This window comes from Cervus elaphus, chromosome 33 (genome assembly GCF_910594005.1).
Source record: "Cervus elaphus chromosome 33, mCerEla1.1, whole genome shotgun sequence".
Classification (NCBI taxonomy): Eukaryota; Metazoa; Chordata; class Mammalia; order Artiodactyla; family Cervidae; genus Cervus; species Cervus elaphus.
The window spans coordinates 63921029-63944302 of record NC_057847.1 but is presented as its reverse complement, the minus strand read 5'-3'; the positions used below and the strand labels follow the sequence as shown (position 1 = coordinate 63944302).

General features: G+C 46.7%; 1 protein-coding gene across 1 annotated transcript in view; it reads right to left on the bottom strand.

Annotated features, from left to right (window-relative positions):
• TMEM163 (transmembrane protein 163) overlaps positions 1-23274 on the bottom strand; it is a 258446-nt gene that overhangs the window by 5474 nt on the left and 229698 nt on the right. Inside the window, exon 6 of the mRNA XM_043894632.1 lies at positions 5299-5410. Within this exon, the coding sequence (XP_043750567.1) occupies positions 5299-5410 (112 nt within the window). The remainder of the gene's footprint in view (positions 1-5298; positions 5411-23274) is intronic.

Genomic DNA, 23274 nt, shown 5'->3' with positions numbered 1-23274 from the left:
AGGATGAGGAAAGGCGAACCCCTCCATTTTCCCCCAACTGGGGCCACATGCTCCGGAGGCCAGTCCAGGGAACTGTGTGGAGGAGTCCGGACCTGCTGGGCGCCTGCGGCTGGTGAGGGCTGTTCCAGGCGGGCCTCTCTTGCCCTGCTGTGTGTACCCAGGGATCTCTGCCCACCGCGCCATCATGAGCCTCCCACCCCTCGCCCACTGAGGCCTCCTTGGTAGATAGCCAGTCTGACAAGGAGCTTCCGCTGGGTGTCTTGGGGGGAGTGGGAGGGCAGAGCTGGCGTGAGCTTCACCCGAGATGTGTCCCACCACACCGAGTCCCAAGGCCAGATCTCTCAGCCTTCCACCTCCCCGCCGCGGAGGCCTGGGTGCCCCTTCTCAGGGTGCCCGGGGCGAGGCTGCAGCCCAGGCCCTTGTGCTGTGAGTTTCTGGGACTCCTCCCGGCTCATTCACCTCCAGATAATGAGGAAGTGGACTCTGCTTCCCTTCTGTCTATGTTCTCCAGACAGCTCATGGACCTGATGCCCCTCCAGCCTTTTGTCACCTCATGGGAAGCTGGGTGCCAGCCGAGTCTTTCCCAGCCCCTAGCATGTGGGGCACCTGGAACTTCCTCTCTCTGACCCACCCCTGGTTTTGGCCTCTGCACATCACACCCTCCATTCTGCCTCCAGTCTCCCCAAATGGGGGGCAGCAGGTTCACTCTGAGAACGGCAAGGTCATCTTTCCCTCCTGTCTTCTGACACATCAAGATCATCCAGTGTTTCCCCTCTCCCATCAGAAGAGGCTGGCATTCACCCTCTTGCCTCTGGCTGTCCCTTGAATCCTCTTCTTCTTTTTATTAGTAACAAATGAAATCAGACTCTAGATGGCGCTAGTAGTAAAGAACCCACCCGCCAATGTAGGAAGTGCTGGAGACAAGTTAGATCCCTGGGTCAGGAAGATCCCCTGGAGAAGGGCATGCAACCCGCTCCAATATTCTTGTCTGGAGAATTCCACGGACAAAGGAGGCTGGGGGGCTACGGTCCGTAGGGTCACAAAGAGTCAGACACGACTTAAGTGACTTAACCACACAAGCATGCACAGAATCAGACCAGTCCTCTTTTCAAAAAAGTCTCTGGAGCCCACATCTTCTCACAGAGGGCCACACAGAGCATCCACAGAAGCCATTACTCTGTCCAGGGGCTACCTGGGCTGGCGTTTACCTCTCAAGCATCCTCAAAGTTGGGGAAGTTCTGTTTTGAGGGGTGGCCAGGGAAAGGCAGAGACAGGAAGGAGATGGCCGCTGCCCCCGGCAGACTAGAATCCCACACCCCTCTTTTCTCCAGCCTCGTCATGGGCACAGTGGCCCCTGAGCCTTCAGCGAGCCCACTGGAGCTCAGCGTAGAGAGTGAGGTTCCCCCAGACGGCCACTAGATGTCCACTCGCTCCACCAAATCACTGGGCTCAGCCAGCCCAGGACAGTGGGGGGACCCACCCGCCCCTACAGCTGATGGAACTTTTCACCTCTTTCACCCATCCCCTCCAGGAGCATCTGACCTTCTCCGCCCACCTTTAGTTATGGCTTATTTCAGCTGCACCTCTTGTGAGCCTGGCGGAAACACTGGAACCAGCACACCGGGACCAGGGGACAATTCTGTATCTGCCCTTCCACATCCTCCAGGATTCTAGAGCCTCCCCAGGGACAGCCATTCCCCATGAAGGACCCGAAGCTCACAGCCCCACCCCGCAGACCTCCCAGCTTACCAAAGCGGCCCACAGGGCCCCATCAGTCCCTCACCTCCGGGGCCCCACCCCCACCTCCCATGCCCATAAGCTCATTCCTATGTCCCCTGTCAAAAGGCTACGGTGGGATGATTTGAGAGAATATCACTGAAACATGTATATTATCATATGTGAAACAGATCGCCAGTCCAGGTTCGATGCATGAGACAAGGTGCTCAGGGCTGGTGCACTGGGATGACCCTGGGGGATGGGATGGGGAGGGAGGCGGGAGGGAGGTTCAGGATGGGGAACACATGTACACCCATGGCTGATTCATGTCAATGTATGGCAAAAACCACTACAATATTGTAAAGTAATTAGCCTCCAATTAAAATACATCAATTAAAAAAAAACAAACAAACGGAGCAGCTGCAAAAAGTAACTGCTGTCATCACCTGGGAACACGTAAGAACGTCTGAGGCCATCTTGATTGGGGGCTTTAACGGTCTGGCTTTAATGACTAGACAAGCATCTATATAATTAAGCACATATTGATTTTATGCAGAAAATTCTGATTCAAAATTGTTCGTGTACTTGAAAACCACCACAGGCTCTGAATAGAGTCAGCCCCGGCCCCTGAACTCAGAGAGGTTTCCAGCTGTCCTGTGGGCAGCCCTGGAGCCCCTCAGGGGTTCAGAACTCCCCCCAGGGACCTTGCCACAATCTTCCTCTGTCTGATCTGTAGGATTAACTTCCTGAACAAAATCATTTTGTCTTAAATAATACAAAGCCAGCTTCAGCCTAGTCCCGATAGCCATGATCGCATGCTATCACATCACTAAATATCCAGAGCAAGAAAACCCAATTAGACACGATTTCCTGCACAGCATGGGGAAGTCTGGACTCCACCTGCACCCTGCTCCCTCCCTTCCCCTGAAGATATGCTTCCTGACTGTAAGGACAGGACCCAGGGACACCGGATCTGGTGGAGTCAGCCTGGCCCAGTGCACACACGGCCCCACCCATTTCACACACAACTCTAGCTTAGGAACCAGCCGCCTCACCAGGTGACAGGTGAGGCCTGCCTGGCCTCTCGGCACCAGAAGCAATTTGCTGGACTTGCTTCCTTCTTGGAGAGAAATCACTTGGCCTGCTCCCCTGCCCTGGGCCAAGCCAACATGAATAGCAGGCCGGGCTCCTGAACCCTAGCCTGCCGCCTACCTCCCCAAGTGAGGACATAATTACAGATGGTTCTGCTAATCAATGAATGAGGAAAATCAGGATTCCAGACAATGCAATTAGCAGGAGGCTGTAATTACTGCTGCATATTTTACTGATACTCCCACTAAGTGAGGGATTGCAGAGTGCCCCAAACCTCCCCCCCACCCCCAGGCAACGAGGCTCCTGGGCGGGCTTGGGGGTGAGGGTGCTGCCTCCACTCTTTGCAACAGCCTTGCTCTGTCTCTCCTCAACCTCCACGGCCTGTTTGTCCCTCAGCTCTGCCCATTTTATAAACATCACCGACATTTCCTCAATTCCCCCACATCCCACCCCTCTGCCCTCACCACTGAGGCCACCACCCCTGGGCTCCCCAGAGACCTCTCCCTCCTGGAAGTTTCTCTGCTCTGTTCTCCACCTTGATGGCCAGAAGGATCATTTAAAAACATCCACCATGTCACCACCTCATCTGTTTAAACATTTAACAAAACATCCAAAATCCCGCGCTTGACCTAGCATACCGAATGGTCCACCCTTGCCCACATGGCAGGGACCCTCACCCTGCGACCCTTTCTCACAACAGCACCCCCCACCCCCTACCGGGGCCGAAGGCTCCCTCCCACCTCGGTTCCCTCTGCCTGAGGAGTGCCTGTCTGCGCTTTGCCTGTTTGGGGGACAATTTTCCCTTAAACTATTCACTCCTCCTTGTAATGACCCCTTCCTGAGGGTTCAGGAGGCAGATGGGAAGACCACTTACGTGTTTGGATGGTTTTGTAGGTGAAAATTATGGATCCAGAGTCACTTCATTAGAAAACACAAACTTATCAGGGGCTTCTCTCAAAACATTAAGGAAGGCCGCCTGTCATGGGAGAGGTCCCACTATTCTGAGAAGAAGGGGGTCAAGCCTCAGGGCCATGGGTGGGAAGGGGACAGGGCTTCCTGCCTGGCAGCTGGGGGAGCATGGTCTGACTGCTGGGGCTTCCGGTCCAGCATCTCAGCTGTGGTCAACTGAACAGAGAAAGTGCTGGTTCTCTATCAGCACAGACTCTGTGACTTAAGGGTGTAACGTACAACAGACTTACGGGAATAACGCAGGGCTTCCCAGGTGATAGTAGTGGTAAAGAACCCGCCTGCCAATGCAGGAGACATAAGAGACATGGGTTCAATCCCTGGGTAGCAAGGATCCCTTGGAGGAGGAAATGGCAACCCACTCCAGTATCCTTACCTGGACAATTCCATGGATAGAGGAGCCTGGCAGGCTACAGCCCACAGGGTCGCAAAAAGCTGGACACGACAGGAGTGACTTAGCATGTACACTGTGTTGACCAGTGAAGTCTCCCCCCAGGCCCGCCTTCCCGTTCCTCATGTTTAAGGAAAAGCAGCCACCCATAGGCTTTTGCACCCACATATTTCACATAGAAGAGAACTCTGAGAGTCTGAGGAGCTGGGAGTGGTTCTTTAAAAAGAAATCATGGCAATTCCCTGGAGGTCTATGGTTAGGATTCAACACTCTCACTGCCAGGGACCTGGGTTCAGTTGCTGGTCAGGGAACTAAGATGCCACAAGCCTCGTGGTGTGGCCAAGGGGGGGAACAAAAAATCCTACGATCTCTGCTCTACTTTATGCAGGCACATCCACCAGCCCACCAGCTAGGACCTGTGACCTCCCACCCCAGGGCACAGGGGCGCACGTCTCTGCTCCCGACCCTCAGAAACTTCACACGCTCCGGGATAAAGAGAAGGAAAACAGCCGGGAGGTTGTGTTCATCACGTTTCTAGTTTACACACCAGCACTAGTTTGCAAAAACTGAAAAGTACTTTTCCTACTTTCACACACCCTTCTCTGTCAGCCCCAAGGCCACACAGGAGGCTCCTCCTGACCCACAGGACACAGGGGGACACGTCAACCTGGTTCCGGTCTTGAGCAGAGTACACGTGGCTTGTTTCCCTAGTGAAGTCCTAGTCACTGCAACCTGAGCTCCCAGGTAAGGGGGAAATGGGTGTGGAGCATGCACCAGACCGTCATAGGATCCAGGGAAGATGCTTACTTTTTATTTGGAGTGATACACAACCAACACAAGACTCTGGGAAGCCCTTTGTGCTCTATGATTAGCGGGGAAGCCCTGAGTTACCCTGTTAGGAGGTCCGGGTGGAAGTGCTTTAGGATGAGCATCTTCAATTCCCAGACACAGAACATCTGCCCTGACAGGGAACCCTGAGAATCATGACACAGTCTGGGGAAGCGAGGACAGCGGGGAACAGATTGCAGGCTGTTGCACTCTTCTGCAAGACGAGCAGCTGAAAGTGACCCACACAGCACCTTCCCTCACCGTGAGCTCAGCCCCCAGAGGCCAGGCACACGGGCCTTACTCACCGTCTGTTATGAGTGCTCTGCTGGTCAGAACCTTCCCCAGCATGAACTTCAGCACAGCCAGGATGCTGCACAGGATCCCACTTAAAATGGAGACGCTGAACAGGAAGTCATCCTAGAAGAGGAAGTTCCAGATTTCAGTGGCTCAGCTCATGTCAGAGCAGATCATCGGCACACCACTGGCCTTCACTCCCAGAATTAACAGTTGAGTATGCTGCCACTCCACCTTCCCTGGTGGCTCAGCAGTAAGGAGTCTGCTCACCAGTGCAGGAGACGTGGGTTTGATCCCTGGGTGGGGAAGAAGCCCTAGAGGAGGGCATGGCAACTCACTCCAGTATCCTTGCCTGGGAAACCCCGTGGACAGAGGAGCCTGGTGGGCTGCAGTCCACGGGGAGGCAGAGTCACTTAGTGACTGATGCTGCCACCAGGTGGGAGTATATCGCTTGCTTTTATATCTCAGTTACCTGTGTCACTGGAAACTGGAAAGGATGATCAGAAACACATAATCCAGATTTATATATCTTTAGAAACCTCAGAAACCCATTACAGATTCTTTTCCTGTAGGAGATTACCCTTCCCACTATTCTGCCAAAATGGTTGGCAATCATTGATCAATAACAGAGTTGGTCAAAGTGCTAACAACAGTAACTTCTATGTAGAGTTTTCCAAGGATAAGTCAAAAAGCAGCTGATTGCAAAGTTGGGAACATGTAAGTAGACCACCGGCTTGAGAACAGGGCCAACTGAACTTGCCACAGGGTCAATTATGACTGATCAATATGGCTACTCCTAGCCATATTCTTTCCTTAACTTCATACAAGCAGCTGGAAGTTCAAATATAGCCTTCAAGGTGGGACAAGGCATCTAAAAATATAGCTTGCTGTTGATGTTATCTTAGCACTTCCTCTAAGTTGTTAGCTCACCTTTGGAAGCAAGAGAGTAAATCACATGCAAAAGCGAGTAGCCCTGTATCTGCTGCCTGACAGCAGGGCCCATGGAAACTCTCAGCTTAGGGCTCCCAGGCACCACTCCCATGAGACACAGGCTCCAGATCCCCCAATATGAAAATGCCACTGCCAGCGGAAATCTGATAAAGCATCATATGTACTTGAAGAATGGGTTTCCTAAGTGGAGCAGTGGTAAGGAATCTGCCTGCCACTGCAGGAGAAGCAATGGATGCAAGTTCAATCCCTGGGACAGGAAGATCCCTGGAGAAGGAAATAGCAACCCACTCCAGTATTCTTGCCTGGAAAATCCCATGGACAGAGGAGCCTGGTGAGCTATAGTTCATGAGATCACAAAGAGGTGGACACAACTGAGCATGCACACACACATACTCAAAGAACAGAATTCCTTAAGCATTTTATTATTCAAATAACCAAGTAACAGAAAGCTAGGAAGACAGCCTGCTTCCCCAGGTTCAAACCTGAGTAAACTGATTTGAAAACTCACCTCGCTGGAAACAGGGTATCTGCAAAGCACCTCCTCCACAACACTGACCAGTGGTGGCTGGCTTTAACTTCTGTCCACAAATCCTTCACTGCGCCCCACCCCCAAAGGCACAGCCTAATCCCCTGGTCCTTTGCATGTCAGACTCCTGACTCAAATCTAACAGAATACAGAAAAGAGGAAAAACAAGTTTGGCCAGAAAGTTCATTTGGGTTTTCCCATAACATTTTAAAGAGAAACCCAAACGAACTTCTTGGCCAACCCAAGCATAACTTTATAGGGTAGAAACCAGGCGAGCGAGCAAGGTGAGCATGTCCACACACAATTGATACTGCTACTACGTGCCTCCGGATAGGATGGGACGTGAGCAGGACACCTCTGGGTGTCCTACCCCAAATCCATAACCTCAGCTGAATTGTGAAAAAACATAAACAGTATTGAGGACGGTCTATAAAACACCTGAGTACTACTTTTCATACAAGTCAAGATCATGAAACACAAGGAACCCCTGAGACACTGTCCCAGGTTGGAGGCGAAGGAGATGTGAGGATAAAATGCCACAGAAACAGCAAAGGTCATCAGCAGGAAATCTGGGGAAGTCAGTGCAGAGGCTGGAGTTCTGTTAACAGTGTTGTCATCTCAGTGTTCTTCCCAGGTGGCTCAGTGGTAAAGCACACACCTGCCAATGGAGGAGATGGGAGTCAGATCCCTGGTTTGGGAAGATCCCCTGGAGAAGTAAATGGCAACCCCACTCCAGTATTCTTGCCTGGGAAATCCCATGGACAGAGGAACCTGGCAGGCTACAGTCCATGGGGTCGCAAAGAGCTGGACACGACTCAGGGACTGAACATCATCATCATCATCTCGTGGTGTGAGTAAAGGCACCTTGGTTATCTGCATGAGACGTTAATATTAAGGGAGGCTGGAGGAAGGGCATATGGGACCTCTCTGTGATGTCTTTGTAAGTGAAATGAAAGTCGCTCAGTTGTGTCCAACACTTTGTGACACCATGGACTATACAGTCCATGGAATTCTGCAGGCCAGAATACTGGAGTGACTAGCCTATCACTTCTCCAGCTGATCTTCCCAACCCAGGAATTGAACCAGCATCTCCTTCACTGCAGGTGGATTTTTTACCAACTGAGCTATTAGGGAAACCCTGTCTTTGTAACTGATGCATGAATCTAAAACTATCCCAAAGTTTGCAGTTTTTTTAGCATAGTCACCATATTAAAGTTTAAGTTCCTCAAAAGATCAGTAAGGACTATGCCAAACCTGGCCTCTTGGCAGATCCCAAGTCCCTGCTGTGCATGAGGTTACATAACAGGGGGTTAGGGGTGGTGTTGGGGAAGGCCCGCCCCCCCACTCCCCAAATCAAAGCTTTCTTCATGTGGGAACTCAGTCTAATTAAGCAAGATGGTAGCAATAACTAGAACCAGACATGGAACAGTGGACTAGTTCAAAATTGGGAAAGGAGTACATCAAAGCTGTATAATGTCATCCTGTTTAACTTCCATGCAGAGTGCATCATGGGAAATGCCTGGCTGGATGAAGCTCAAGCTGGAATCAAGACTGCTGGGAGAAATATCAATAACCACTCTAATGGCAGAAAGTGAAGAGGAACTAAAGAGCCTCCTGATAAAGGTGAAAGGAGAGAGTGAAAAAGCTGACTTAAAATCCAACTTTTAATAAACGAAGATCGTGGCATCCAGTCCCATCACTTCTTAGCAAATAGATGGGGAAACAATGACAAACGTTATTTTCTTGGGCTCCAAAATCACTGCGGACCCAGAGTGCAGCCATGAAATTAAAAGACACTTGCTCAAAAAAAAAAAAAAAAGACACTTGCTCCTTGGAAGAAAAGCTATGACAAGCCTCGACAGCGTATTAAAAAGCAGAGACATCACTTTGCCAACAAAGTGTATAGGGTCAAAGGTATGATTTTTCGAATAGTCATGTACAGATGTGAGAGTTGGACCATAAAGAAGGTTGAGCACCAAAGAACTGATGCTTTTGAACTGTGTTGCTAGAGAAGACTCTTGAGAGTCCTTTGGACAGCAAGGAAATCAACCTAATCAATCCTAAAGGAAATCGACCCTGAATATTCATTGGAAGGACTGATGCTGAAGCTGAAGCTCCAATATTTTGGCTATCTGATGTGAAGAACTGACTCATTTGCTCCTATACAGGAAACAGGGAACTCATTACCTAGAGAAAGCCACACACAGGGCAATGTAAAGAAGCATAAGAGAAACTGTGGTTGGTGTCCGTGGTGATACCACGGACAAGGTGAAGGAGTGCTCAGGACCCACCCTTTACCTTGGAGAAGATTTCCATGGACTGGAATACTGGAGGAACCGGGCAGGGGATTCCTGATGTAATAGAGTAGAAGCATCGCATGATAATTAATGGCACCCAAGCAGAAGGCTCAATAACTGTGTGACTCTGGGCAAGTCACCGAACCTCCCTCCCTCTAAGCACCTGTAAAATGCAAAAAAAACCCCAAAACCAAAAAACAACCTACCACCCTGGTGGCTGTGTAGTGTGTCCACAAGGATCAGCTGGAGCTACATTTCCCAGAATCCCCTTGCTAGGTGTTTCCAAGCCACACTCGGCCAGCAGAGACATCTGCGGGAGGTCTGGAAAGTGGAGGTGACGCAGCAGTCTCTTGTCCCTGAAGACAGCTGCAGGGCACAGTGGATCTAGCTGATCCACTGGCTCCCCTTAGTGGAGGGGGAAGGGCCACACCAGGCCCTCAGCTCTGCCAGCTCCCCTGGCTCCCCTCCTCCAGCCTGAGTCCTGGGCCAGGCGCTCAGTGTGGGGTTTCATGCCAAAAGCTTCTTCTGCAGATCAGATCACCCATGTCCCTGAGGCTGAGACCCTGAGACTCAGATGCAGCTCCTCCAGGGTCTCTGGCAGCCCTGCTCTGCTTCTCTCTTGTTGGGGAGAAGCCCAGACCCTGAAGCAGGAGCCCCCACCATTCTGTACACCCCATCCTGTAATAAAGCCCCATCCTGACAGGTTAAGAGTGGTTCTGTTTCCCCGCTGAAGCGTCACATATTACCTCATAAGGATATTCCGAAGTGCTCCAACAGGGCCTGGCGCAGAATAACTGATATCTCAGGGTTTTCCTGTCTGTGGATTATTCCCACCAATCAGTCTGCTCCCAGGATCAGCTCTGAAAGAACATCTGCCTTCCTCAACTCTGGGAAAGACAGACACTGGGGCCACCTCAAAGCTTCATTGAGAGCTACAAGGCTTTGCCCACCGTTGCTGCACTGATCTGCTTCAGACAAAATAAACCCTGTGGCAGGTCTAACAGAGGACTGGACTGGCACAGACCTGCCAACGCCCTCACCCCAAACCAGCTTTCAACATCCTAGAAGCTTGCTGGCATTCTCCCAGCCAAAGCCTACCTGGGTCTTCTCTCTTCCCCCAGCCTCCATATCTATGGTTAAAATGAGCATAATGTCACAGAGAAGTAGTCATGAGCCTGCTCAAGACATCAGTCCCTCCTATAGACCTTTGTGTCCTCTGCAAATGCATCATGTGGAAGCCCTAATCTTCACTGTGATAGCATTTGGAGATGGAGATGAGGGAGGTGATTAGAAATAGATCAGATAATGAGGATGGGGCCCTCATGGTGGTATTAGTGTTCTTATAACAAGAAGAAAAGATCTCTCTCTCTCTCTCTTATTCTCTCCACCTACACACATTGAAGAAAGGCCAGCTGAGGTAACAGTGAAAAGGCAACTATTTGGGATCCAAGGAGCAATCCTTTACCAGATACTGATCCTGCTGGCAACTTGATCTCAGAGTTCCAGTCTCCAGAAGCATGAGAAATAAATTCCATAAGAAATAAAAGCCACCAAGTCCATAGCATTTTGTTATGTCATCCTGAGTTAAGATGGTTCTGAGTGTCACTTTCCTGAGAATCGGGAAGCCAGAGACGTGATGTGTTACATAAGGTAAACGCTACATAAGGAAGAGAAATCGCAAACCCAAGTAGGTATGCACCACCGATGGCTTCTCTCCAAGTGCAGCCGCACCTGGAGTGTCCCACTTAATCCTCACCGCCCAGTCAAGCAGCATCTGAAAGGTAGAGAGACAGATGCACAGCAGTGAAATGACCTGCCCAAGGTCACTCAGCTGGAAGCAGGACCTGGATTTGTTCCCAGCTGTAAACCTTACCAGGATGCCTCAACCATGGCAGCCTAAGCATCTCTCACATTACTGACTGTGGACCCTGTACAAACAGGGGGACAGGCATTTCCTCACTAGGTATTCTATTTCCACTGTTAGCAGTGCTGGGTCACTGTGGTTTCTCACAGTTGGATCATTACTAAATGGATAGAAATAAGTGAAAAAAGGTTCCAGACAACTAGCCACCCACTCAGAAGCCGAGGATAAGTGCATATTAAAGGTAAATGCGACATAAGTCATGTTCATTCTGGCAAGTTTCTTTATGACCTTGTAGTGGTGAAGGGCTTTATAACCATCTCAAAGCCATAAAAATTGATATATTTGACTACATGGAAAATTAAAACATATGCAGAAGATAAATTATACATACTTGGGAAAATGTTATCACAAAGGGTTAGTCTCCCTAATCTAGAAATCCAAAAGAAGACCAAAAAACTAATAGAAAATGGGCAAAGACATGCGCAAAAATTAAGCAAATGTTAAACATATGAAAGATGCTTAAATACACTCATGAAAGAAACAAAAACCAGAATTACACCAAGATACCATTTTCCCTCTAACCAAAAGGATTAAAAACGTCTACTCCTTGAAAGATACTATTAAAATAATGAAGGAAAGCCACAGATTGGGGAAAAATGTGCAAACACATTTGTTAAAGGACTTGAGCATGCACAACTCAATAAGAAGAAAATAGACGACTCAATTTTTTTTTAATGAGTAAAAGCTTTGAACAAACACTTCACAAAGAAGATACATGACTAGCAAATAAGCAGATGAAAAGACAGCCAACGTCATTAGTCAACAGGGAAATGTAAATCAGGACCACTATGAGATACTGCTACATACTTATTAGAATTAGTAAAACTAGAGAAAGAATATCAATTATGGTGAGTATGTGGAACAACAGGAACTCTCCTGGACTGTGCGTAGGAATATAAAATGGTATAGCCACTTTGCAAAAGAGCTTGGCCAGTCCTTATAAAGTTAAATATAGACTTACCATATATTAATATTAGTCACTCAGTCATATCTGACTCTTTGTGACACAATGGACTATAGCTCACCAGGCTCCTCTGTCCATGAATTCTCCAGGCAAGAACACTGGAGTGGCTTGCCATTTCCTTCCCTAGGGGATTGTCCAGACCAGAGATTGAACCCAGGTCTCCCACACTGCAGGCAGTTTCTTTACCGTCTGAGCCACCAGAGAAGCCCATAGGACTCAACAATTCTGCTCATTGGTATTTATCCAAGAGGAAAAAAACCCTAAGTCCACACAAAAATCTGCACACCACTGTTCTTAGCTACCATGTTCATAGCATCCAAAAACTGGAAACAGCTTAAATGTCCAACAAGTGATGGATAAATGAACTGTGGATAAATGGATATCTACTAGATGGATAAAATGCCAGGCAGTTGAATACTACTCAGCAATGAAAAAGGACTAGTGGTGTATTCAGTCAGAACACAGCTGGACTTGACAAGCAAATGTTGCATGAAAGAAAGCAGACAGGAGAGAGTCAACAGTTCATGATTCATTTCTACTACATTCTAGAAAAGGAAAACCATGCTGACAGCTAGCAGATCAGCAGTTGGGAAGAGGAAGTAATTGTTCACCACAAAAGTACATGATGGCACTTATCGGAGTGACAAAAACATTTTCTACCTTCATTATGACAGTAGTTCTGTAATTTAACCATCTACCAAAACCCATCAAAATATATGACTGGAATTTTACTGTATGCACATTACATCTTAATACAACTAATTTTTTTTTTTAAGCAAAAGCAACTTATCTCAGGGATCCCAAGGTGATGATTACTAGTATTTATGCAATTCAGCATATGCACATTATTATAAAGGACATAATGTTTGTTGTCATACTGTGAGGTAGAGGACAGAGATCTAATCTAATCTAATAAAGATTAGATCAGAGGCTTGAGAGGTCAGTGGCGGAATATGTACCCAGATGGACTGACTTTGGGTCTCATGAATTTCCTCCATTAATGTGTTTCCACCATCTTGGTAAGTAAACTTCCTTTTATAGACTCATCTCCAGTGTTTCCTCCTCTATGAAGCATTTCTTGACAATGTTTCCACTCCATAGCCCCTGGAATCATGTTCTTCCTTCACTGTCCCCCTCTCCTGTGAGCTGAGTGGAAAGGTCCTTTCTCATCCACCCCAGGAGCTGTACCCATTGCAATAAAAAAAAATAAAAATCTGTGCTGTGAACTACTATGCTGCAGAGAGAGACACTAAAATCATAATCAACAAAGCCTTTTCCAAGCAGTTTTACTGGAAGTTGCAGAAACATTTATCCACATAGCTATCTGCTATGTTGACCCTCCGTGGAAGTAAGGAGCATAAGCTTAAAAATCTAAGTGGTAAATGCCTGCCTGGGTTGGTGAGGGTGGGGAGAGGAGAGGGTTAAGCTGGCTGGTTTCCTCATGATCAAATGGGATGCTGGAATGTACCTCGGAGTGGGAAGAAATACCACCCCAGTTCCTGAGCACCAACTGTGACCCTGGACTGTTGGACAGAGGACATCGGCGAGGGCAAGCCTGAAATTCTGCGACATCAGAAGAATCCTGGTTTGACAGACACTCACGGCCTCACTCACACTCGAAGATGCCAGACACGAGCTGGGTCTGAACACCCCCCGCTGCTGCCTGCAGCCAGGGATGTGGGGCATGAGGACTTGACTGTGGCTGCCCCCCCAGGCCCGCCCCACCACCCCATGCCTACCCCAGACCTGCAGAGTGCCTCCTGCCTGTCTGAGCAATCACCCGTGACTCCCAACCCAAACTTTAGACCAGCTTGGAGAAGACACCCCAGAAAGCATGTGATAAAGGAAATGTCAGTCCATCTGAGGGGCCCGTCTTTTCTAAGAGCCAGTAATGCCTTTGCTCTGTAATGTTCTAACTTTGTTGATCCCCAAGTGTGAGAAGAACCATCTCTACTCAGTGGGATGAATCATTTAGAGAGGAATTCCAGAAACCTGATAGACCCCTGCAGTATGAAAAACTCTCCATCCCAAACTCTGATTTACGCCAAGACTAATCCTGTCTCAGCCAAGAGATCAGGCCGTAGAGATCATGCTCCTTCCCCAGCACCCCTTTCTCCAGCACCCCCCACACTGGCCAGCATCACCACCACCAGCCCCCTAACTCTGGCCTACCACCAGATAAGGGAGGGTATACTGTCGAAGTGGTCTGAAAAATACAGAGCACTGGAATTGGAAAACCACGGGTCATATGACCCATGCTTCAGGAGGGGAAACTGAGGCTTGGGAAGAGCAGGTGGTTCCCCAAAGACAGCAGAGGCTCTCACCCACTCTTTGCCTCCTTCTCAGCAGCCTGACATCACCAACTCCTTCTAGTTCTTTAAGTCCGGGCTAGAATACAGCTACAGGGCTAATTTTAGGATTCAAAAGCAATCAGGGCAGAGCTGATAAAAGCTGATCTGGGGAGGATCTTTGTGCTGACGTGTGACTTGTACACTAGCTCAGGAGACTGTGGTCAGCCAGATCTGGGTCTCGGTCAGCTTTTTCCGGAAGGACACAGGGTCCTTGCACTGCCCGCCACACATAGCTTGCTGATCTGGTAGATAAGAATACTAACGACTTGATGGATGTTGATAGCATGATGATCTTTTCCAGATCGTCTCAGTGAAATCAAACCCAATTAAACCTACTGGATGAAGCTGACCCCTCTGCCCTCACCTTTGTTACTTGCCCCTTCTCTCACCCGGCTCCAGCCACTTCAGTGTCCTCTCTGCTCCTCAAACACCCTGAGTGTGCTCCTGCCTCAGGACCTTTGCATATGCTGTTTCTACTCACTCCCCTACCTCTGTCATATCATAGCTCATGTATCACCTTCTTGGTGAGATTGTTGTTCAGTCACTAAGTCATGTCCAACTCTCTTGCGACCCCATGGACCTCAGCACATCAGGCTTCCCTCTCCTTCACCATCTCCCTGAGTTTGCTCAAACTCATGTCCATTGAGTCAGTGATGCCAACCAACCATCTCATCCTCTGTCGCCCTCTTCTCTTCTTGCCCTCAGCCTTTCCCAGCATAAAGGTTTTTTCTAATGAGTCAGCTCTTCACATCAGATAGCCAAAATATTGGAGCTTCAGCTGCAGCATCAGTCCTTCCAATGAATATTCAGGGTTGATTTCCTTTAGGATTGACTGGTTTGATCTCCTTTCTGTCCAATGGACTCTCAAGAGTCTTCTCCAGCACCACAGCTCCAAAGCATCAATTCTTCAGCACTCAGCCTGCTTTATGGTTCAACTCACACATCTGTACATGACTAGTGGAAAAACCACAGGTTTGACTAGACGGCCCTTTGTTGGCCTAGTGATGTCTCTGCTTCTTAATACACTGTCCAGATTTGTTACAGCCTTTCTTCCAAGCAGCAAGCCTCTTTTTAATTTCATGGCTACAGTCACCACCTGCAGTGATTTTGGAGCCCAAGAAAATAAAATTGGTCACTGTTTCCACTTTTTCCCCTCTATTTGCCATGAAGTGATGGGACTAAATGCCATGATCTTCATTTTTTGAATGCTGAGTTTTAAGTCAGCTTTTTCACTTTCCTCTTTCACCTTCATCAAGAAGCTTTTTAGCTCCTCTTTGCTTTATGATGGTCCCTGACTAATAATCCTTCCCTATATTCTAACCTATTTTTCCTGATAGCACTTCTCACGTTTAAACACATATTGGCTATTTAAATTTAAAGTTAATATAACTGAGACTTCCCTAGTGGCCCAGTGGTTCAGAATCCACTTGCCAATGCAGGGGACACGGATTGGATCCCTGGTCCTGGAAGGTCCTACATGCCTTGGAACAATGAAGCCTGAGCATCACAACTAGAGAGTCCATGAGCCACAGGGAAAGATCCCCCATCAGGCAACAAAGATCCCGCATGCCACAACTAAGACTGAACAAAGCCAAATGAATAAATACTTTTTTAAAAAAAGTCACTGAGTCAGTTCAGCATACAGCATCCTGTAACTGACACCCTGTTACAGCAGCCAGAATGGCTAAGGCCCCCACCCTCACCACTTCCACCAATACCCTATACATCAACAGGGAAGTGGGGGTGTGAATTAACATCTGAAAACCCAACTCATCTTCTGACAGATTCACATCATCACCTGAAAGGGACCGTCCTTGTTTCTGGCTGGCCAGCCTCCAGCAGCAGTCTCTAACACTGTAACACTGAGTGTCTCTGTTCCCCCCGGCCACCCCCCACATTTTTCCATACAGTCTCATCTCAGCATTTTGACTCCTGGTGTCGCTCACAGAAGAACTTTTAGCAGCACTGACATTCTTCTCTGCAGTGCCACTTGTCACCTCCTATATTCAGTTTATGCCTTATCATAGGTGACACTATTAGATGTAATTCCAGGGCACAGGGAGCTGTGGCCACTCACACCAGCCAGAGGTCACGTCTGGAAACTCAAACTGCCTATTCCCCCGGAGACCAACACTCTCCCTTTTCATAAGCTGTATGACAGCTGGGGGTGGGGGAGAGTGTGGAGGCTCACTTGCTATGTCTGCAAAAAAAAAAAAAAAAAGGCGTCCTTTGCTTTCCTAATGAGGACAAATTTCAAACCCTTCTGACACTACATGTGTTCTAGAATTACCCAGGGAAATGCGAGTGCCGGCTGCATAAGAAATGTGTATCGATTTATGGCCCCAGGTGAAATTAAAAGTCACTCTCATCCCTAGATCTTTTCATCACCCCCTTCCCCGCCCCACCCCGGCTGACGAGGAAAGATGGCAGATGTGGAGGAAATGACAGCAAGCACGAGCCTGCAATTTCCCCTGGTTATTAAATTATATTGACAAATTGCCACAGAGTCACATTAAATGACTTCACAATTTTTAAATTAGCATCAAGCCATTCTGATGTTGGGAGGGTAGAGAGTTGGTGTTTAGATAACCAGGTTAGCAGCCAGGAGGTTCTGCAGAGAGTGGACGTCAGGGCCGCGGGCGAGCTTACAGGACAGACTGGGGGCTGGAGTCCTGGCACTTCCCGGCCACGCTGGCCAACCTGACCGTGGAGTCCCTGCAAGGGCTTGGGAAGGAAGCAGAGGCCGGGCTCCACGGGCATCATGAAGCTGAGCCTGGCGGGGTCACGGGACGCAGGAGCGGACGGACAGGCAGCGTTGACTGAGGCACCGCGCCTGCCTCGGTGACAAGAGGGCGCTCGGAGCGCTTGGCTTCCACCCCCACACGCAGCCTGGCTTCTGCTAAGGGAGGCATCTGTCTGATTGCCATTTTCTTTTCTTCTTGTCTTTCTTTTTTTTTGCATTGGAGGCATATCTTGTGGCTTGCAGGATCTTAGTTTCCTGACTAGGGATTGAACCCAGGTCCACAGCAGTGAAAGCCCAAGTCTCAATAACCACTGGACCGCCGGGGAATTCCCTGATTGTTCTTTTCTGATACAAGACAGGAGCACAAGGCTCACTGGGGAACAAGCACTCTAATCCCTGGACAAAGCCACAGACTGAGATGAGCCATCCTGCTGGGCTCACAATCTTCCTGCCCATCATCACCAGGTATTTGAATACCTCTGGGGTTCCCTAAAGCCAGGACCAAGTTAACATCCCCTCAGCTAAACCCTCATGACAGAGGCACTGCCACCCTTGAAAAGCTCTGTTCTGCAAAGGAATCAGAACCTGCTGGCTGACTGCTTTTGCTCCCTTTGTTGGTATGAATACCATGCCAATAATGTCACATCAACACTCCAGGATCAGACTAGAGAGTTCCTTAAATAACAGTCATATAAAAAAGGAAAAGTGAAGCCACTCAGTTATGTCCGACTCTTTGTGACCCCATGGCCTGTAGCCTACCAGGCTCCTCCGTCCATGGGATTTTCCAAGCAAGGGCACTGGAGTGGGTTGCCATTTCTTTCTCCAGGGGATCTTCTCAACCCAGGGATCGAACCCAGGTCTCTCACACTGCAAGCAGATGCTTTACCCTCTGAGTCATATAAGCACATATTATTATCAATGCCCATTAGAGACAATGCTCCTTTCCTAAGGCTTAATAAATTATTTTAAATCATCAGAAGATACCTGCTCAGGTGAAACTATGGCCTCCAAACTGAAAGGTTAAATTCACACCCCTATGATCGGTTCACACAACTAGTCAATGACACTGATAGTATTCAAACCCCTATCTATCTGATCGAAAATCTATCACCCTTCACCTGAAGAAATGGCCCTGAATCTCAAGTTTGGCTAAATAAAAGCAGACAAACAAACAATTCACAATGCCAAGAGGACTGTTTCATATATTTGAAAATGCCTAAAAAATCAGAAGGGATTCCAGTTAACCATGGTGGATTGAAAACACACAGTCAGCTTTGTGAGGCCACTAAATGGTAGCACAGGACTTTTTTTTTTTTTTTTTCTAAGTCATGAATCCACAGGGACAAAGAAAACAGGAGAAGGGATAACAGAAGAGTGGCAGCTGCCTTAAAGGTACAGGGAACCGTGGACTCTAGCACAGAGGGGGTGGTCGAGAAACAAGATGTCAGAGCTCCCAAAGGCTCGAAAATCAAAGCTACTCACTAGGCACTCCTGGAAAAGGTGTGAAAGACCTGAGACTAAGAGCAGGAGGATTCACTGACTATGTCCTTCAGAGGCCCACACCCCTCCCCCACTTCCCAGGGGGTGATGACATTGCTCCCCAGAGGGAGAGAAAGCATATTCACTGCAGAGAGCAAAATAAAGGGTCTCTGCGCTGGGCTCACCAGGCTCAGCTGAAGGAGAGATTCAGTTCCGTTCAGTTCAGTCGCTCAGTCGTGTCCAACTCTTTGCAACCCCATGAACTGCAGCACGCCAGGCCTCCCTGTCCATCACTAACTCCTGGAGTCCACCCAAACTCATGTCCATTGACTCAGTGATGCCATCCAACCATCTCATCCTCTATCGTCCCCTTCTTCTCCTGCCCTCAATCTTTCCCAGCATCAGGGTCTTTTCCAATGAGTCAGCTCTTCGCATCAGGTGGCCAAAGTATTGGAGTTTCAGCTTCAACATCAGTCCTTCCAATGAACACCCAGGACTGATCTCCTTTAGGATGGACTGGTTGGATCTCCTTGCAGTCCAAGGGACTCTCAAGAGCCTTCTCCAATACCACAGTTGAAAAGCATCGATTCTTCTGCACTCAACTTTCTTTATAGTCCAACTCTCACATCCATACATGACCACTGGAAAAACCATAGCCTTAACTAGATGGACCTTTGTTGGCAAAGTAATGTCTCTGCTTTTTAATATGCTGTGTAGGTTGGTCATAACTTTTCTTCCAAGGAGTAAGCATCTTTTAACATCATGGCTGCAATCACCGGATTACCACATAGAAAAGACAGAGTTGAGGGAGCTACTGCCTTGGGAAGTTGACTAGTCCACGAGAAAAGAGAAAATGACTTTAAGAACGTAAGATAAAATATATAATAGATCATAAAGGAAATCAATTACATTAACAGACATTTAATAAAAATTTTTTTATTTTTATTAGTTGGAGGCTAATTACTTTACAGTATTGTAGTGGTTTTTGCCATACATTGACATGAATCAGCCATGGATTTACATGTGTTCCCCATCCTGATCCCCCCTCCCGCCTCCCTCCCCATCCCATCCCTCTGGGTCTTCCCAGTGCACCAGCCCTGAGCACTTGTCACATGCATCCAACCTGGACTGGCGATCTATTTCACACTTGATAATATACATGTTTTGATGCTATTCTCTCAGATCATCCCACCCTCGCCTTCTCCCATAGAGTCCAAAAGCCTGTTCTATACATCTGTGTCTCTTTTTCTGTCTTGCATATAGGGTTATCGTTACCATCTTTCTAAATTCCATATATATGCATTAGTATACTGTATTGGTCTTTATCTTTCTGGCTTGCTTCACTCTGTATAATGGGCTCCAGTTTTATCCATCTCATTAGAACTGATTCAAATGAGTTCTTTTTAATGGCTGAGTAATATTCCATTGTGTATATGTACCATAGCTTTCTTGCCCATTCGTCTGCTGATGGGCATCTAGGTTGCTTCCATGTCCTGGCTGTTATAAACAGTGCTGCGATGAACACTGGGGTACACGTGTCTCTTTCAGTTCTGGTTTCCTCGGTGTGTATGCCCAGGAGTGGGATTTCTGGGTCTATATGGCAGTTCTATTTCCAGTTTTTTAAGGAATCTCCACACTGTTCTCCATAGTGGCTGTACTGTGCTTTGATAGATTTCCCAGGTGGCACTAGTGGAAAGAATCTGTTTGCCAATCAGGAAGATGTAAGAAGAGACTTAGGTTCGATCCCTGGGTTGGGAAGATTCCCTTGGAGGAGGGCGTGGCAACCCACTCCAGTATTCTTCCCTGGAGAATCCCATGGACAGAGGAGCCTGGTGGGCTACAGTCCATGGGGTCACAAAGAGTCAGACACAACTAAAGCAACTCAACATGCACCCACAACCAGCTGACACATTAAACTGACCGTGGCACTGGGTAACACACTCTTATCAGATAGTTACCCCAAGAACAGCCATTGGGCGGATCAGCCAGTAAAGTTGTTCCTCGCACTTAAACATACTGGGCCTGCATCAGAAGTGCTTATTAGGCATAGTTGACACGGCAGAGGGTGGCCCGAACTCTGAAAGTTTAACACCTAATAGAGACAATGTGGAAAAGGGCCATGCAGAACACCCTTCCAAGCAAATGGACTTTGCTAGCTCCTTACACGAACGAATGTCTGTCTCTCCCATTGTTTGGAAACAAAACAGAAAAAGAAAAACAATATGCCAACATGAAGCTCACTTAATCACCCCCAAAAGTGAGCATGAACAAAATAAAGATGAGAGCTTAATGAACCAGAAAGCAAATCAACTTGATCTACATAATCAAAAGCAGATATTTTTTTAAAGGGAAAACTTTTGGCAAGCTAGCTTCAGAGACAAAAAGAGCATCAAAAAACACTAGCAATAAAAGGGCACAGAAGGACTGGTGAATTAGAGATCTTTAAATTATATGAAAATAATACGAACAACTTTAATGCAGTAAATTTGAATGCCTAGATAAAATGGGCAATTTTCTATAAAAAACAAATTTTGAAAAATGTTCCAAAAACAAAAACTATAACATATTTGAGATGGCAAGAAAAAAAGCCTCAATAATAACAATAATGATGATGCTGATAATAGAAGCCACAAACACCTATCATTAAGATTAACTGTTGAACATTTTTTAAGACCCTTTTTATGTGTATTAACTGCATTAAGTCTTACAATGATATGAAAGAGACGCTAATGTTTATTTTACAGATGAGAAAACTGGAACCAGAGGTAAAGTAAGTGGTCCCAGGGCCACAGCTAATTTACTTGGGCAGCCTGGCCCCAGAGTTCACCATCTTAACAGATGACACCCTTCACTGTCTCTCCAAAGGGCAGCATCTCCAGTTTTGCAGATCAGCTCGACTACAACCTAAAGGAACAAGTAATTCCTACATTATAATCAGTACTCCAGAGCACAGAAAATGAAGAAAAGTTTACTCAATTCATTATATGTGATACACAAGGACAGAAGCTTTACACCAATGCCACTTATGAGCACAGATGCAAAATTCCTAAATGAAATAGTAAGTGGAAACCAGCAATAGACTAAAATGATAATAATATCTGACCAAGCAGGATTCACTTGAAAGTGCAAGGACGCCTCAATATTAAAATACTGATTAATTAAAATATGAACATGTTAAAAGAAACATCTCAGAGTACACAGAAAAGATACTCAAAATTCCACATTTCTTTGTAATTTAAAAAACAAACAAACAAACAGATTCTTTGCAAATAAGAAATGCAGCCATTGCTCTGAAATCAACAGCAAACCATTCAATATTGTACTAAAGATCTTGGCTAATAAACAACATAAGACAAAAAGAGAAATATAGAATTGGAAAGAAAAAATAAACTGTCATATGATACAGCCAAAATAATCAACTGAAAAGTGAAACTAATTTTAAAAATCAGCAAGGTTACAGGCTAATGAAATCAATATTCAAATATCATTACCTCTTTTATACAGTAATAATTTAGAAAATGAAATAAATATAAAGCAGCAAAACTTACAAACTATAAAGGTATAACCCTAGCAAAAATTTCTAAGGTCCTCACGGAGATGGATGAAATGGAGGAGAGTGTTAAGTAGCTAAAAAAAGAAAATTTCTCTCAAAATTAATGAATTGAATGCAATTCACAATACTCCAAAAGGATTTTTCATCCTACTTGTCAAAATGACTTCAAAATTCATATGGAGTATTACAAATGCAACATTAGTCAAAACCTCTTCAAAAACCCTAGAAGATAGGGTGACCGAATGTTAAGACTTACTGTAATTACAGAAATTCTACAAGTATGGCACTAGAACAGAATGAACTGACAGATCCATTGAACCTCAAGTATGAAATTCAAAGCCAGCCACACACCCATGGGAAGGTGTCATATGATGGATATGGTGTTTGAAATGGTATTGGAAAAGCAGTATAATCATCTCAGGTGGGAGCAGGGTGAATCAACAAAATTTAATATCTAAAGCATACCAAACACAAAAATAAACTCTAGATGAACTAAAGGCCCAATTTTAAAGTCTAATTTCTTTCATGTATTAAAAGGAAATAAGGTAAAGATATCTTCACGGCATCCAGGCATAATGTATTTTTCTTTCTAAACCAAAATGTAAGCTTTATTACCATCAAAGATGATGTTGGAGAACATGGCTTAGATATGTGCCAAACTGGTTTCCAAATCTGAGCTCCATAATTATTCAGACAAGAAAAGCACAGGTCTTCAGTAAAGCATCCACCTGCAATGCAGGAGATGCAAGTTCAACCTCTGGTCAGAAAGATCCCCTGGAGAAGGAAATGGCAACCCACTCCAATATTCTTGCCTGGGAAATCCCTCGGACAGAGGAGCTTGATGGGCTACAGTCCACAGGGTGGCAAAAAGCTGGACACAGTGAGCACTCATGCATCCCAGTGGAGGAAGGGCCTCTGCATCAAATGAGCAAAGGTTAAGAGAACGTGTGCTGTCTACAGAAAGGCAGATCTCAAATAGAGATAGAGAGAGGCCCTTCTCCCCAATACAGCGATCAGATAAGAAAGCCACTTCTTCCCTGGGGCAGAGATAGGCCAAGGTTATTTTAAAAGAAGATTCTTTCATACATATGGAAAGAGCAGGAATGAGGAATAACTGCTTACCCAAAGAAAACCTAACGCAGACTCTCAGTTTCTATTATTGGAGGATTATGCATAAACTGATGGATGGATTTATTCAT